General features: G+C 44.4%; 1 protein-coding gene across 2 annotated transcripts in view; it reads left to right on the top strand.

The window, feature by feature from the left end:
* KIAA1549 (KIAA1549 ortholog) overlaps positions 1-15,509 on the top strand; it is a 149,096-nt gene extending 133,587 nt beyond the window's left edge. For both annotated transcript variants that reach the window (XM_073621478.1, XM_073621477.1), the window contains exons 15-20: positions 1,456-1,600; positions 1,948-2,259; positions 5,334-5,386; positions 11,465-11,610; positions 13,091-13,263; positions 14,744-15,509. In XM_073621478.1, the coding sequence (XP_073477579.1) occupies positions 1,456-1,600; positions 1,948-2,259; positions 5,334-5,386; positions 11,465-11,610; positions 13,091-13,263; positions 14,744-14,974 (1,060 nt within the window). In that variant the 3' untranslated portion in view covers positions 14,975-15,509. The remainder of the gene's footprint in view (positions 1-1,455; positions 1,601-1,947; positions 2,260-5,333; positions 5,387-11,464; positions 11,611-13,090; positions 13,264-14,743) is intronic.
* Positions 15,510-17,425: the final 1,916 nt, after the last annotated feature.

Below are 17,425 nucleotides of genomic sequence, written 5' to 3'. Positions count from 1 at the left end.
CAGCATTAACTACATTGTCTGTTATCACATGACATCCTCATGCTGTCATCTCTCACCAGATTGGCTCTTAATGATCACACAATAACATATTGCCAGCTTTAACAACGTCTCTTATTGATCACATGACATTATTATAATTTAAGCTTCCACTGCATTTGTTCTAAGTGATCATATGACATTAGTATGCTTCCAGCTTTCTCTGCATTGTCTGTTAATAATCACATGAAGTTCTCATACTATTATCTCACTACATTGGCTGTTAGGAATTATGTGGCATCATCATACTGCCAGCTTTCACTTCATTAGCTCTTAGGGATCACAAGATTTCATCTCAATGCTTGCTTTCCACTATACTGGCTTTTAATGATCACATAACATCATCATCTTGCCAGCATTCACTGCACTGGTCCCAAGTGATCATATGACATCACCATACTGCTATCTCTCACTACATTTGACTCTTAGCAAAAGCTTTTTAGTCTGTACTTCTCCCTCTGGATCACAAAAGTGCCCTTCGTTCTGCACTCCTGTGATCTGTTTTCAACCGACAGCAGGCTTCAGCTCACTGTCAGCTGTTGTCACAGACCTGGACAAGGCTCTGAAAAGATTCCAACCATATGGTCGGCGGTGTTTGATCGCTCAGTTCTCAGTCTGAAGCCGGTGGGAGACAGATGCTGCATCCACCTATGTAAATATATTTGTTTCCAGGGATCATGAACTTCTCTTTTAAAGGAAAAGTTCACCTTTCTGCAAAAAATAGTAAATGCACATCTTTTTGCAGGTGAAAAAAAATGTGCATTAATTATTTTTTGTAGTTGGAGCCTATAAAGCATTGCACCAGCGATCAGCTGATCTCCTGCACACTTTCAGTGTATCTGCTTGCCCATACAGCCCGTACGTGTAAGCCAATACCCGCTAACAGGAAGACTCAATGAACTACCACAGCTCTGTGGTGGTTCATTGAGAACTACAAGCCGACAGCCGCTAAGGATGTTGGGGCTTGTAGTTCGTTCAAACGCACAGAGCTGTATGTATGAATGATGCGGTCGTGTGGGTGGAGCCCTGGTTTCAAACAGTGACAACTAGTACAGGGAACTTCTCCCCATACTGCTGCCACGGGAGGCGGGGCAGTGGCAGCTGGCTGCAGCATTGGAAACATGTTACATGTTCCACCCTAAAGTCGGGTGAAACATGTAACATGTTCCCAAAGGTGAGCTTATCCTTTAAAGATCATATGACATCATTGGAATTTCATCTTTAACTGCATTGACTCTGATGGTCATATGACATCATCACAAAGTAAGATTTAGCATAATTTTGCTCAATGATCAGGTGACATCCCATGTCCTATTCTTACAATATTTAAGAAGAAGCAATTTTTTTTTTTTTTTCATTTGTCAGCAATTAAATTGAGTTTCACAAAATTTTAAAACCAAAAAATGTTCTTATTTTCAGCTCTCGAGCTCGGCGTTCTCCAAAGCAGCGGCGACGACAACAGGGCTCCTCCAGCCCCCCAGATGCAGACCGAGATCGTTTAATTGCAACTGATAGTGACGGTACCTACAAGAGACCCCCAGGAGTCAGTAACTCTGCCTATGTGGTAAGTGCTTTGTAGAATAGGGGAAGGCAAGAACCCTGTCAGATTTTTATTTCTGTTTATGTTCCTGTTGTAAATTTCTCTTTTACTTCCTGTCTGGTGAAATGTCACCAGGAAGGAAAGTGAGAGTAAATTTCTCTAACTGAGCCCCGTATGGCAGTAAAAACTGGACACTTTAACTGTACCTCTCTCCTGTCAGCCCACCTCCACAATGGAGGAGTAAAGGGAGGAAATGTGCAAAGTGCAAGTTCACTGTAGAAATTAAATAATCTGCGTTTATAAACTTTGCATTGTATTGTATAAAGATATGATCCTTGTGTGATTCTCATTTGTCTCTTTCTCTCCTGTAGTCTGACCCAGATCTGCCATCCGACAACCCCACACCAGTGTCTGAGTTAGGTAAATACCCTGGCTCTCTTCCCCGGGGCCCTCCCCCTGCACAGTATGTGGCCCCTCAGCCTTCCATTGAAGAGGTCCGTCAGACTATGCAATCTCTTCTGGACGATGCCTTCGCATTGGTGGCCCCCAGCAGCCAGTCAGCTGTGCAAGCTGGAAACTCCCCTACGGGGCAGCAGCAGAACAATGGCACTCCTACCCGCAGCGGAAGGGGCTCTACAGCCTGGGGGGCCCAATATCCCTCCCACCAGTCACCACACTACAATGTAAGTAAAAGGAGTTCTGATAAACATGTTATAATCTACCTAACAAAAAACCCTTCTTTTTAGTTTAGAATATAGTGGAGAAGGGTTAGAACCCTTGACATGTTTTTAATTGTTGTCTGTGATCCTGCTGGGGGAGATTTAGCCTCTCTATATGTCCCAGTGACTGTTGTCACAGAGAATAAAAATAATCAGGAACTCAAAACATTACAATTAACAAGGGACATAAAGGACAATTATTCAATGGGGAGGATACCTCTTCTGTCCAAAATTAATAGGGGTTTTCCTGTTGCTTCCTGTTATGTAACATAGACACGAAGTAACGGAAAATCTTTCCTATGGGACTTCGCAAAAAAAAAAAACACACCTGACAAGGGTTCTAATCATTTCACCCTCTATGCAAAATTAAAAGAAATAGTTTGAATGTTTAATTGACAAACGCAATTCTCGTACCTTTATACCCTTACTTTAACCAGTGTTAGTTTAAAGGGTTAGTTCACCTTTACAGAGAAAATGTAAAGATGAAGTAACACTGTACACCCTCCTCACATCACAGTCCCCGCTATACTTGCTGCCAGGGTTGCTGAGCTATCAGCACCTCTGCAGCTGGTCCAGCAGTCCATGGATTTGAAATTCTCACTCTTCTCTGAGCAGTGCTCCTGGGATGGACCAGAGCGATTCTGACTGGCCAGCGCTATCACAGTAAATCGATCTTGTCCATCCTGGAAGAAGAGGGAGAAGAGAGGGGATTTCAAATTGGACTGGCTGTGGGGGTGCTGACCGCTCAGCAACCCCTGAGGTAAGTACAGCAGGGCCTGGGGGGGGTAGTTGGGAAGTGTGTCCGGTGTTATTTCGCCTTTATATTTTTTCTCTAAAGGTAAACCAACACATTAAAAGATAGTTGGAATGTAAAAAATATGGCATAAAAAAAAAAAGCCGTTTTCTTGACTGGCCGAGCCGCAATGATGTCACTCACACACGTAGGAGCCGCGGCACGGCTCTCTCAATGGACAGCAAGCCACCCATTGAGAGCACAGTGTCGTCACCGGCTGCTACTATAGTAAATCCCTCCTAAACGGAGCATGTTTACTAGATATTTTTTGTTCCTACAGTTGAGCCTTTTTTAGGCTTACCTGTAGGTACAATAAACCGTGGGGACTTTACTACCAGTTTAAAATAACTTTATTTTACTTGTAAGGTTTCCTTAGGTTAAGATCATACCTTAGATGTATATATGAATGAAGCAGAAAACACAATAAAGTAATACATTGGTTTATTGTATTTACTAAGTGACACTTGTAGACTTTCTGCATGTGTCATTTTTCATGTGTCCCTTTGACAGCCCTTGCTCTATAATACAAAGCAAATACAGACTGTCATGGTCAGCTGGTAATAGCAGCAGGGGGAGAGGAGCTGGATGTAAGAGATACCTCCTAAAATCTTTGTTGAAGTTTGGGACATATCTCTTATATTCAACATGCTCAAGTGGTTAACAAGTCTGCACTGAAGGGACCAGATCCATATTTTTAATGAAGAAGAAATCAGCTGTTCACCTGAACAGAAGAAGCAAAACATAACACCAAAGCAATTTCAGTTATTTAGAGGGCCCTCCATTATTTTCTCACTATCCTTCCTGCTGCTAATAGCTCTCCCTTATGACCAGTGATGATGACATCGTGCAGAATCTTAGGGTCAGATGATATAGAAACTTCCTAGATCGAATGCCCCAGAGGAAAGTTTTTCTTTGTAGGAGAGACTAACCGCACACAGCAAAAGAAAATGATGCCGAAATTACACTGGTATTTATAAACTGAAATATGCCTAATCTGGATATCCTAGTAACTGGAACTTATCTTTGAAGGTTTTACATTGACTGAATGTAAGCATAAACCGTATGTAAAACCGAACAATGAAAATGTTTAATTTGCACCCTTTTGTTCTGTTAAAGGAGAAGTGTTGGACTGGAAAAAAATAAACACAGTAGATGGCTGCAGCATTGATGTGCTACTGCAGCTGTCCCTTGTCGGCTCTAACACCAAGAACTGAGTGACCACATGACTGCTGATCACTCAGTTTTCCGTCTGTCAGTCTCTCTGCTTTGCTGCTCCAGCGCTCACTGGCGTGCTGCACTGTGGAGGGAGCGACTGGCTCTTGCTCTCAGCAGTGCACTGAGAGGCAAAGCCAGCTGTCAGTCAAGCATCTGGGCAGATCCCAACATTTTTGTTGGGATCCCTGCAGAGCCTGGAGGGCTCTGTGAGTAACCTGAATCTGGGTCACAGGAGTGCCAAAATAAGTGCACTCCTTTGAACCAGAAGAGAAGTATGCCCAAAAAGTATTGGCCATACTTCTCTTTTAAATACACAATTGAAAATGTTCTGTTATATCTGTAAATCCTGCCAGAAATGTTGTGAGCTGTTAATTTCCTGTGCACCTCCTGCGCTTCAAGCCACTTTGCCCTCTTCATACAATCCTCTCTGTTTGATAATGTTAGGTGCCCCAGTGTGTGTGCTCTATAAAAAAAATGCCGCTTACTGGCCACCTCTCTCGATCTGACAGCTACAGCAGGAGAGGCCGAGAATCCCCCGCTGACGTCAGTCTGGAGGAGAGAGGCAGCTGGTCACATGAGCGGCGCTATATAATAAGGTATAAAGTGACATTTTTTTTTATAGAGCACACACACTGGGCATATTACATTATCAAACAGAGAGTATTGTATGACAATTGAAAAGTAATTTTAGCAACAATGGGGGAGGGGCCGGGCACTGACAGGAGCTGACAGGCAGGAAGGAGGGGGGAGAGGAGAGAGAATGGATGACAGAAGACATGTAAACTGACAGTAGGTCAGCAGCTGTGGTCAGTTTACAGAGGGTAGGGCAGCACCAGGCACGATCAGCCAGGTATTTCAGGTGATACAGGGGGCCAAATTACACAGCACAAGCACTGTGCTGTTATTCATGCTTTAAAGCAACAGGATCCATTTTTTTTCTTTTAGGGTAACAACCACTTTAAGATGAAAATTGTGTAGCTGGCATAATTTTCTGATGAGTTTCAATCATTTACTCTTTTTTTCTTTTCAGAGATTTGTGGATTATGGTGTGACACAGCCCTCGGCTCCCAGCTTGCTAACAAGGTAAACTGTTTGCTGAATGTGATTTAATATTGGGGCAGCAGATATATGCACATGCACAGGAAAATGCTGGTTGCACCTCTCCGGATGCAGAAGAGTGCTGGAAGTTTACACCAGAGCTCCCTTGCACCTGCAAACTTCCACACATTTACCCTTTAATGTATTTTCCTAATGCAACTTTGACCTGCTATCCCTGTCTTCCAATCCCTGTACAGCAGAGCTTAGACTAGCATAGGGAGACGTAGCACAAGGAAGAGCCAGTCAATTGTGCTGCATTGCAAGACGCATGCTGAAAAGAGGGCAGAGCAGAGTGACCGATAAATGAGCTTGTATATCTGCTGCTCCTTTTTTCACTGTGCAGTCACATGCTGGTGGAAGGACAATACCTGTGTTACTGAACTGCAGCAGGAAAAAAATCAGATCTTCTCCCCTACCAGACAAGGCTGCATTATGTGGCAGAGCTGTGTAAATCTCTGGATTTTGATGGACAAAAATACAAATATTTTGGCAGCTATAAAACAACTCCCATATGTGCATTTTGTCCTGGATATTTTGGAAGAGAATCTCTGAAAGGTTCACACTGCCGCGACCAGGAAGTTGCGCGATTTAAGGTGCGACTTTGCCATACGACTTCATTGCGGCTTGCTTGCAACTTAATTAACAGAAGTCAACGCAAGTTGTGATGAAGTCGCCCTAAATAATGCAGGAACCATTTTCTAAGTCGCTGTGACTTCAGTGATCTGCACTGATTTAGAATGGTTCCGTTGCAGTTAATGGGGTGCGTCTTCAAGTCGCAACAGTGTGAACCAGGCCATAAGAAGATGTTTATAATTGATAAAGCTGTAGTGTATATTTTTAGTGTAGTTACTAATAGTTGGAGTTCCCCTATTGACGTTTCTTTACCCAGAATGCAGTTGGTACTGGCACAGGAATGCTGGGTGGAAATTTCCTCCAGATTCCGTTAATAATGAGATCAGTGAGCCAGTACAACAGTCACGGCACATTGACTTTGCAGTCGTGCTCGATGGCTGATGTGCGGAGAGATTGATCTGTGGTCTGTTATAGCCAGGCACCCCCCACCCCCTTGCTCCGGGAGAATATTTCACCTCTGATGCTGTGAGGTGTGGGAAATCATGTGCATTGCAGGCTCCAGAGCACCTGGGTTAATCTAGAGCAGGGGTCTCCAAACTGTGGCCCTTTGCCAGCCTTTATCCAGCCCTTGGGACACTATTACTCCCAATGATATGAAACACTATTCCTCACACTTACACCAACAATGGGTCACTATTTCTTCTTTTGATACCAATGATGGGATACTATTCCTCCCCTATTAGTAGTACTACTCCTCCTCCTACTGAACACCAACCATGAGGTCATATTTATTCTCACTGATGCTGGACCTGGGATGTTTTCTACCCCCACTGGCCACAATCCGGCCCTCCTAAAGTCTGAAGGACGGTAAACTGGCCCTTTGTTTCAAAAGTTTGGAGACCCCTGATCTGGAGCAAAACTCGCATAAAAGACCACCAGACCCAAATGACACTCCATCTTTTATAGAAGAGGCAGAGAGGGCTTGTTCTAACCATACACCACACGTTATCATGTGCATAACTTGTATTCACTGTCACGCAGTGTGATTGGATGCTGTCGTGGGTGGCAATATGTTAAAACTCATTGCAGTGCTTTCTTTATTTCCTTCTTAAATTTAAAATTCAGGGTCTTTTTTGTGTATTTTAATAGATGCATTGCTTTTGATTTACTAAACACAAATAGATTGTGCACTTTGTAAGTTCAGTTGCTCCAGAGCTTAGTAAATAAAATAAAGCTTCACTTTACAAAATATACTCAATCACATGCAAGAAAAATAAAATAAAAACATTTTTTGCTTGCAAATGATTGGATGATAGAAGTCAGCAGAGCTTCCGCTCATTTACTAAGCTCAGGAGAAACTGTACTTGCAGAGTGCACAGTCTTACTGCAACTGTTTTCTCATTGTTCTTGCGTTGATCCTTTGCTGATCAATGCAGATCAATGCCCCTCGTGTGAATGAACCCTAACAACCAAAAATATCTTTGTAAAACAAAGTCAGCTTAATAGGCCTGCCATATACGGAACAAATTTCTTTTTTGCAGGAAAGCAATTTGCTCGATTCCTCCATCAACACAGACAGTGGTGATGCAGGAATTCCTCCTGCTGGGCCATTGTCTTTTCCCAGTGTGGGGGTGAGCGGGGGAAGCCATCCCCAACAGGAGAAGACAGTGATTATCGTTAGCGGCTATAGAAGCCATTAGCAATAATCACAGGAGAATCCAGCAGGCTGTTTGTACCCAAGTTGATTGATCATTCGACTTGGTACATTCAGCCTGCCCATTAACGGTTAGCATCTCGGTCGGTTCCTGCTGAACTGACTGAGATTCGAACCATGTATGGCCGGCCTTAGAACTGAAATTTTTTTAAATATAAGGATGCAGACCTGAGGGGAGACTTTTTCCAGCACACAGTGTTTTTCCTGTCAGTATTCACATGAAAGGTGGCAGTGTCCGCTCATCATGAAATGGATGATAAATGTTAAGGAATCATGTTTTCAGGAGGGGGTCCCATGTGTGGGACTTGTGCATAATATCAAATGACCATTCTCATAGTTCTTTCCCACATTCATGTTGAGTGTCTCCCCCCTGTCTCTTTTCACTGGGGCAGTGTCGGAATTACCAGTGGCACAGTGGCGGAATTAACAGTGGCACTTGTGACTGGGCTCTGGCATTTCACCAGTGTGGGGGGGGGGGGGGGCAAGACCCTGCACCTCCCCCTGTAACTCCGGCTGGCATTTAACTATACAGGGGAGGGGGCGATCGGCAGCTATGTGATATCTGCGGGATGTCCCTCCAGCCAGCAAAGTTCACTTCCCGAGTGTCGGTGTATACAATGGAGAGGGGAGGGGCCTCTGAACCGAGCAGGCACCAGATTCATTGCACAAGTTTGTTGCTCTGCTTGTACACTAATGCCGATACATGGTCGGGTCAGAGGCTCCACCCCTCTCCATTGTATACACTGACACTCGGGAAGTGAACTGTGCTGGCTGGAGGGACATCCCGCAGATATCACAAGGAAGCATGTACAAGGGCTGCTGCTACTTGCATTTACACTTCTCATGTAAGGTAAGCCCGACATTGGCCCCCCCACCTGTCATCTGTGACATTGACCCCCCACCTGTCATCTGTGACATTGGCCTTCCACCTGTGACACTGGCCCCCCACCTGTCACCTGTGACGCTGGCCCCCCACCTGTCACCTGTGACGCTGGCCCCCCACCTGTCACCTGTGACACTGGCTCCCCACCTGTCACCTGTGACACTGGCCCCCCCCCCAACCTGTGACACTGGCCCCCCACCCGTGACACTGTCCCCTCTTACACTGCACCCTTGGCACAATACCCTCCTGTCATACTGGCCCCCTCCTGTAACACTGCTCATCCATCATTCTGCCCCCTTCTGTCATATTTACCCCTCTCCTGTCTACCCTGTCATACTGCCCCGCTCTTGTTACACAGCCCCCCTCCTTTCACAGTGCTCCCTCATTACACTGCCCCCCTCCTGTCATACTGCTCCCTCTTATCCCATTCCCCCCTCTGGTCACACTTTTTCCAGATACCCTTCTTAGGTCACGCTGCCCCCCTCCTGTCAAAATACCCCATCATGCTGCTCCGTCACACTGCCCCCCATCCTTTCCCAATACCCCCCATCATACTACGGTTTAGGGGCCCTTCATGGTCTCTTGCACTGGGGCCCTGAAGGTTATAGTTACGCTTTTTCCCTGGGGCAGTCATATTGTGCTCGCTTGTCTTGATAGGGTCTGTCAGCACATAAAGCATTAAAGTGGTGTTCCGGACGAAATTATACTTTTAAAATAACAATACCCCTATAATACACAAGCTTAATGTATTCTAGTAAAGTTAGTCTGTAAACTAAGGTCTGTTTTGTTAGTTTATAGCGGTAGTTTGTTATTTTATAAACTTGCAGCAGGCCGTGGCCATCTTAAGTGTGGGCATCTCATCCTTGCAGATCTCGCACATGCTCAGTGCAGCACAAGCAGTGTAATAGGTTTCAGGTCAGGTTTCCATAGCAACGGCAGTGTCAGCGGAAGTTGCCGCCCCTTCCCAGAAGGCATTGCAAACAGGAAATGATGCAATGGACCACGGCCAGGGAGGAGGAAGTGAAAAATTAATACAGCAGATATACAGTAGATGCTGAGAAAAAAAAATTTTAAATATCCAATTCGTTTACAGTGCACAATTTAGTGAAGGATGCTGAAGAGTTGTAAAAGTGGGTGGAACTCCACTTTAAGTAAAATCGGTGAAATCTGCTGCCAGCAGCAAGTACTGTAGCTCTGCTGAAGTCAAAATAGTTGCTAATTTTTCCCTAAATTTAAAGCTGAACCCTCCAGAAACAAAACTTTCATTTAAATCTGTTCCTCAGTAGCCACAAAAAATATAAATCCACGCTGTATGCACCCAAAATATCACCTTGTGAGAGTAGTAGTCAAATCATCACTGTGCTGTACATAGTCTGTGCACAGAGCAGAGCTCCGCCCACTACAGGCTGCCTTCAGAAAACTACAGGAGGGGGCGGAGACCAGACCAGTCACCCTGCACAAGGACAGAGAGCAGCAGTGACCGGTCTTTATTACAGGAAGCTCCTACACAGAGGTAAAGTGTCACACTGGATTACTGCACAGACCTGGAAGAAATACACAAAACACACCGAGATTCAAGGATACGACTCTTGTATTTAGACAATATTTGCTTATCCTGGAGTTTAGCTTCATTTTTATTTTTTTTGGTAATGTAGGCAGGATACTTGTCGTGTATCCCTTGGAATTGGGAAACTCCCTTGGACCCTTGCCATAGGTTTTTGTGCTCTGCAATCTCCTTTTCGTACTCCAGTGCATGTGGACAGGGTTGTTCAGAGAGAAGGCGGGGCTCAGAACCAATGAACTCACACTCTATATTTTCATAGGCTCAAATTCAGACCCTTCTTACCTTTATGTATAGGTATTTTACATCTGTGACAGTTAAAAGCAAAGTACTGTTATTTCTGTAACACCTCTTTATCTTAGGCAGCCCATGGATGGATCAGTTTTTTTTTTTTGTTGTTCAACCAGCAGGTTGAACAAAAGAAAAATGTATTCGTTTCCCAATCCACATTGCCCAAATCCTCCCTGTTGAGCTATTGTATTCTGACAGTGGGGAGGCTTCCCCGCCATCAGAATACACTGATCAGCTTTGCAGTCTATAGCCTGCAGCACTGACCAAGCAGGGAAAATCTGACAGGGCAGAAGTCAATCGATAGATCAATTTCTATACAACCACCTTGCTAAACTAGCTAAATTTTGATCCATGTACTGTATGGCTGGCTTTACAAGTAGTAGGTTGTAGTATTATTTTACTACAGGAAGTTATAGGTGTGCAGGAATAATCTTTCCCCCCAGTATCTCACCTTTTATTTAAATATATTCAGTTTTGATAAGCTCCTGAAGCTTTTGTCACAATCATTTATAAGGCTTCATGCACACTGGATGTTTTTGCAGTTGCTTCTAGGGGCATCAGGCATTTTTATTTTCCTGCCTCTAAACTCCCCTTCATGTTATCCTATGTGTCCACGCACACACAGGCTTTTAGCAGCGTTTAGTGGCAGAGGCTTTTAGAGGCAGAAAAAAAACACACTTGCCGCTTGTAAACGCATCTAAACTCATGTTAACCCTGGGCGCGTTTATCGCTTGAAAGTTCATTCATTTCAATGGCCAAAATAAATGATAGTTTTGGCCAATATAGTGAAATCACACTCAATCGCTTGACACCTGTAAACGCACCAAAACATGTTACAAACTTTTACAAGCACCAGGCGTTTTTTTCTGCAAAACGCTGCTGCCAGGAGGAAAGGCTTCTAGGAGAGTTTTGTACACAAAATCAGCTTATCATTTATTTAGTATTTAGTGATCCTTTAGGTTGTGTCCTGTGTTGGTGGGGGTGGGTCAGTCAGGTCCAGGCTCCTCCCCAATCTCACAGTCTCTTTTCCACCCCTTTCAGGAGTCCAGGGTTCGGTTCTGGATTCCTCCTCCCATCAGAAACGGCTCCAGCAGAGCCCCAGCAGACAGAGGTGCAGTACCCTGCAAGGATGTACCCTGAGGACATACCATCTGTGGCCAGACCCCGCCCTCTCGGCAGCACCTCAGGTAATTAATATTCATGATGTGGGTGGTGGTGAAAATGTAACATTATGTTTACAGTATGTGTGTGTGTACATATATATATATATATATATATATATATATATATATATATATATATATATATATATATATATATATATAAATTTTCAGGGGCTCAAATGTAATTGGACAAATGAATATAATCATAAATAAAATGTTAATTTTTAATATTTTGTTAAGAATCCCTCAGGCTGGGTTCGCATCTAAGCCGCATGCGGCTCGCAGCAGGAGTCCGATGCATCCCTGTTATTCGTTTTGGGGACAAATAGTTGCCTGAATTTGGCACTGAAACGGAGCCAAAGACGCACAGGACCCCTGTGCAATCCCCTCCGCAGCCGCCCCGGAGATATGTGAACCGGCTCCATAGAGAGACGGTCACACTCTCCTGTCATGCGAATTCAGTGCGGTGAAACCCACATCCAATTTGCACTAGTGTGAACCCAGCCTCACTGGCAATGACTGCCTGAAGTCCGGAACCCATGGACATTACCAAAGACTGGATTTCCTCCTTTCTGATGCTTTGCCAGGCTCTAATTGAAGCTGTCTTCATTTGTTCTTTGTGGGTCTTTCTGCCTTTAGTTTTGCCTTTAGCAAGTGAAATGCATGCTCAATTGGGTTGAGATCAGGTGATTGACTCGGCCATTGCAGAATTTTTCACTTCTTTTCCTTAAAAAGTCCCTGGGTTGCTTTTGCAGTGTGTTTTGGATCATTGTCCATCTGTACTGTGAAGCGCCGTCCAATCAACTTTTCTGCATTTGTCTGAATCTGGGCTGACAGTATAGCTCTGAACACTTTAGAATTCATCTGGCGGCTTCTATCTTTTGTCACATCATCAATAAACACCAATGACCCAGTGCTACTGGAAGCCATGCGTGCCCATGTCATCACACTGCCTCCAACATGTTTTACAGATGACGTTGTGTGCTTTGGATCATGAGATGTTCCAAGCATTCTCCACACTTTTTTCTTCCTGTCATTCTGGTACAGATTAATCTTAGTTTCATTTGTCCAAAGAATGCTTTTCCAGAACTGGTCTGGCTTTTTTAGATGTAACTTGGCAAAGTCTAATCTGGCTTTTCTATCTTCAGGCTTATGAATGGTTTGCACCTTGTGGTGAACCCTCAGTATTTGCTCTTGTGAAGTCTTCTCTTGATTGTCGACTTTGACAATGATACGCCCACCTCCTGGAGAGTGTCCTTCACTTATCTGCATGTTGTGAATGGGTTTTTCTTTACCATAGAGAGGATCCTGCGATCATCCACCACGGTTGTCTTCCGTGGACATCCAAAGTGTGTTGTAATGATAAACTTCAATATGTTACATTTTTGTTCTTGGGTTTAGATACATTTTAACAAATTTCCCTTTGCCTGCTATTTATTGTGTTATGCTGATCATTTGTTACTAATGTGCTCTTGTTTATTTTTGTTTTTTTATTTCACCACAGGCTCTGCCCAGATCCACCAGCTGACCCAAGTGGGCATCGCAAGCCGCATGGGAGCCCAACCCACAGACCTGGCATTAAACAGGAGTGGACAACCTTCTGGGGGCCCTAGCTGGCCTTCTTCATACTATAACCGTGATGAGGAGACCACCAGAAATTTCCCTCACCGAGATGCTGTAAGTTTAATGCTTTGGCCTAAAAAAGACAGATGAAGGTTGAGCCCCATGGCATAGTGTTAGTTTTGGATGAAATGAGGAGGGCTTAGAGCCTGTATTGGGTATGTGTACCTGCTGGATAGATTTCCAGTCACTGTAGGCAACCCACCCCCCTCTCCATCAAAAACAACAAATAATTGGCTGGAATTTCCATTTAAAGGTCCGATCTTAATGTGTTACTAAACCCAGGACCATGCATTCACTATATCTAGCTTCCTACAGTACACAGAACATGGAAATTATTTTAGTAAATATAATCTGCTAAATACCTTGTCGTATCAGCTGTATATCGCAGTCTTGTGACTTCTATCAGGCTGGGTTCACACTATTGCAGATTTAATTTGCAATAGCAGGAGATTTTGACCAGCTCTCAATGGAGCCGGTTCACATATCGCTGCAGCTCCGCTTCAATTTTGCATAGGAGTCCTGTGCGTCTTTTACTCCGTTTCAGGTCCAAATTAAGTCAAAAATTTGGGCTGAAATCGGACCTGAAACAATAAGTGGGGACGCATTGCTGCATGCGAAGATAGTGTGAACCCAGTCTCAGTGTCCAGTTGAGCCCTGGTTAAAGCCTAGGAGGAGTTTTCATTCTCCTCTGACTGTTCTATGAGGCTGCATAACCCCTGACCTTCTGGAGAGTGCTGATTGGCCCTGTGCTGATCACATGCACCCCCCCCCCCCCCCCCCAAAAGAAAAAATAAACTCTCTAGCAATAACAAAAAAAAAAACTGAGCATGTGCAGAATGCCCCCAAGGCTCTTTTCTATCAGGAGATTGCTTGGGGACTGTGGAAGAAGGGGAGGATCAGAGAAGAAAGGATCAAACGGCCTTATTACACAACTCGCAGAATTAACACCTTAGGTTCCACAGTGAGTAAAACAAGCATGCTTTACTGCATATACAGACTGATTTTACTGTTGTGGGGTTAGTAACACTTTTAGTTTTCTGCACAGGTGGGGAACCACATCCAGTTTTGCATGACACATGAACCGGCAGCCTTCTGTAGGGAGCCAGTTCAAATATCTGCAGGCTGTGTTTTTTCTGTCGAGTTTAGGTGTGATTTCATATAAAAATTCCCACCTGAATCGTACCTGAACTGACGAACAAAACCACACTGGACTCCTTTTAAAAATCACGCTGACAGCGCAGCCAGACGTGTGTGAACTGAGCCTTAGTAAATTCCCCCTCACTGTGTCAAACCCTCTGGTTTTTTTCTTTTGACAGCAGCTTCTACAGCTGCTGTATTTACACACCAGCTGTGATTTTGACAATTGGAAATTGTGCGAGAAGAGGCATACTGCACACTTTTTCCATGAAGTTTGCAAAACTGGGTATACTTGGTCTGGACACCTTTGGTCATGAAAGGGTTAATGTACAGAAAACGCCCACCATTGTCTTCTGTTTCGCATTCAGTATAAATAATTTAAAAATCTCTCTTCCAGGGTCATGTTCACGGAGCCCAGGACTACGGCACCCCACAGATGTTTGGTGGGAACAGGCCTGCAGCAGGTCGCCAGCCCCCCGCGCACCTCCCGCCCTCTATCTGTTACCCAGCTGCATCCGCTGAGGACATTCACCCCGGTCACTCCTCCGCCTCCCTCATCAAGGCCATTCGGGAGGAGCTGCTCCGTCTCTCCCAGAAGCAGGTGGTGGCGCCTGCCTACCACAGCTGATAAGGACTGAGTGCGGCGTCTATACTGTCCACTTCCTATGGAAGCCACAGCAGGATCATTGGTCGGCATCGTAACTACTGGAGAAGAGGTGTAAAAGCCACCTCGCCCTAGGGCGGGTCAGCAACACAGGCTTCTGGGAGCACTGAGGGAATCATGCGTTCAAACTGTTCTAGACACGGGGGCTTCTAGTCACTCCATTGTCATGTGTCAGGTTAGGAGCTTGAAGGGGTGCTCCACTTTTTTTAGATACTCCCCTATTTTTGCTGCTTTAACATACTAGAAAGCAAAGGTTCATCTACATTTCCTGACATGACACTGACCTGTGGGGGCCTCTGCTCTGTATATTTCTGATGTTGGAGGGCCATTTAGAAAGATTGGTCATTCATTCCTTCGCAACGCTCCATTTCTCTACTAAATTTCCTCCGGTTTATAAAAGTTTTAATTGTACAGTGAAAGGACATAATGGATTGAAAATAGATTGGTTAATAGGCAAAAAGAACACGCAAAACCGAAAAAAATACAGAGTTAAGGAAAATTCTCTCTTTTATTGGATGATGATGATTAGGGTGGCCTAATTTAGGTGTGAAAAGTTGGCCAGGATGAACGTTATATATAATGTTTGGTAGTGCATTTCATGCACTGGCAATGAAGGCCGTCTTTGGAATGTGGGTAATGGAACAACTGGAATAAAAAGGTTTCTGAGCTTAAGGGTATTTGAGGCAGGTAATATCATGAGGCGGTGATTTCAGGAAGAGTCATCCTTCCAGATTAGTGGAAGATCCGACAGAACCAGTGAAAGGGTTCTAGAGTGAAGGTACGGCAAAAGGGAAGTCATTAATACAGAGTGGGAGGTGGAAGATGGATCAGAGGATTTTGGGTTATTAGTATTATTATACAAAATTTATAAAGGGCTAACAATTTGCGCTGTGCTTTGCAAAATGAAGGCAGACATTACAGTTACAATACAAGAGGAATCAGATTGCCCTGTTCATTAGAGCTTACAATCTAAGATCTGAAGAATATAACGGGCTACTGTGAGCAGGTGAGTTACGGGAAAGCCGTAAGCATTTAAAATCAGTAGAAAGCGTGATAGATTCAAGCAAAGGGTCCCAGAGTGAAGACGAAGCACAAGAGGAGTCCTGGCTGCAGAATAGGAGGTGGAGGATAAAGCAGATGGTTTTTAAAGGGGAGGTATATAATAGGTCACTAAGAAGTGATCTAACGGGGAGCCTGAAACATTCCAGATTGGTAAATGGTATGATAGGGAAAGGGAACAGGTTTCATATTGAAGGTAAAGCACAAGAGGAGTCCTGATTGGGTAAAAAGTTCAGGGGCCTAAAATTTTTCCAATTGGTGGAAGGTCTGATAGAAGTAGGCAAAAGGGCTCGACCGTGCAGCACACGAAGTTATTGACACAGTTTGGGAGCTGGAGATTGACGCAGATGATTTGTAGATCTGAGGGATATAATAGGTTGCAGTGTGATGAGTTAAGGAAGAACTTGAAGCACTCTAGATTGGTGGAAGCCTAGTACACGCAGGCCGAATGTCAGGTGGCATCAGCAGTCTGCCGATCGGCTCCTGATCAGCGCTCTCCACCAATGATCGCAGTGTTCTGGAGAGGGGACCTGTCCTCCTATCAGAACACAATAGAACAGCAGAGGAGATCGCTGTGCTAATATCGGATTGTTAGTAGAGAGACTCCGAATTGATCTGTAGTGTGTACCAGGCATAAAAGAAGCAGGGAAGTAGTTCCAAGTGCAGCACAAGAGAAGTCATGGAGGACGATGGGAGCAGATGGTTTGTAGAAATTAAAGTAGCTTTATACCCAGGTAAGGGGACAAGATGTGCAGCCAGTGCAAAGACTTGGAGTAAAAAAAACGGGGCTTGGGGGAGTGGGCTGATTGGCACCAACTTCAAGAGTTATTAATTGGCTGCTGGTAACTCAGAGTCACTCAGGTATGAAGTGCCTCTCAATATCAAGTGTTTGTTGACTTGATAGGTTAGTTGTTCTGACTTAAAAAATTCCAATACATTCTATACATTCCTGTCTGACTTTTAGGGACCATTGTGTGATGGTAATGGGTATCTCTCTAAAAGTCCAGAGTAGTGGGTGGTGGAGTGAGCTCCCAGGGAAGTTGGTAAAGAGGTCCAGTTAGGTAGAGACTCATCTGGATGAGAAAGATTGAAGTGGATGTGTCTAGCTGAGCTGTGACTTGCTTGTGGTCATAACAGGGAAGTTTCATTAGTAAGCAAATACGGGAAAACGGGTCACAGGAGTGCAAAACGAATTGCACTCCTGTGATCCATAGAAGAAGCCCAGCCAAACAAGCTTTGGCTGGACTTCTCCTTTAAGGCCAGAAAAGTGTCACAGCAACTTTATTAATTTCCCCCACAGTGTCCTGGTTATGTGGAACGTTTGGTGTTTAGGTCATACCTGTTCATAAGGATTCA

The sequence above is a fragment of the Aquarana catesbeiana genome, linkage group LG03 (genome assembly GCF_042186555.1).
Source record: "Aquarana catesbeiana isolate 2022-GZ linkage group LG03, ASM4218655v1, whole genome shotgun sequence".
Classification (NCBI taxonomy): Eukaryota; Metazoa; Chordata; class Amphibia; order Anura; family Ranidae; genus Aquarana; species Aquarana catesbeiana.
Note: the sequence above shows the minus strand (reverse complement) of the source record. Positions and strands in the feature narration are given on the sequence as shown.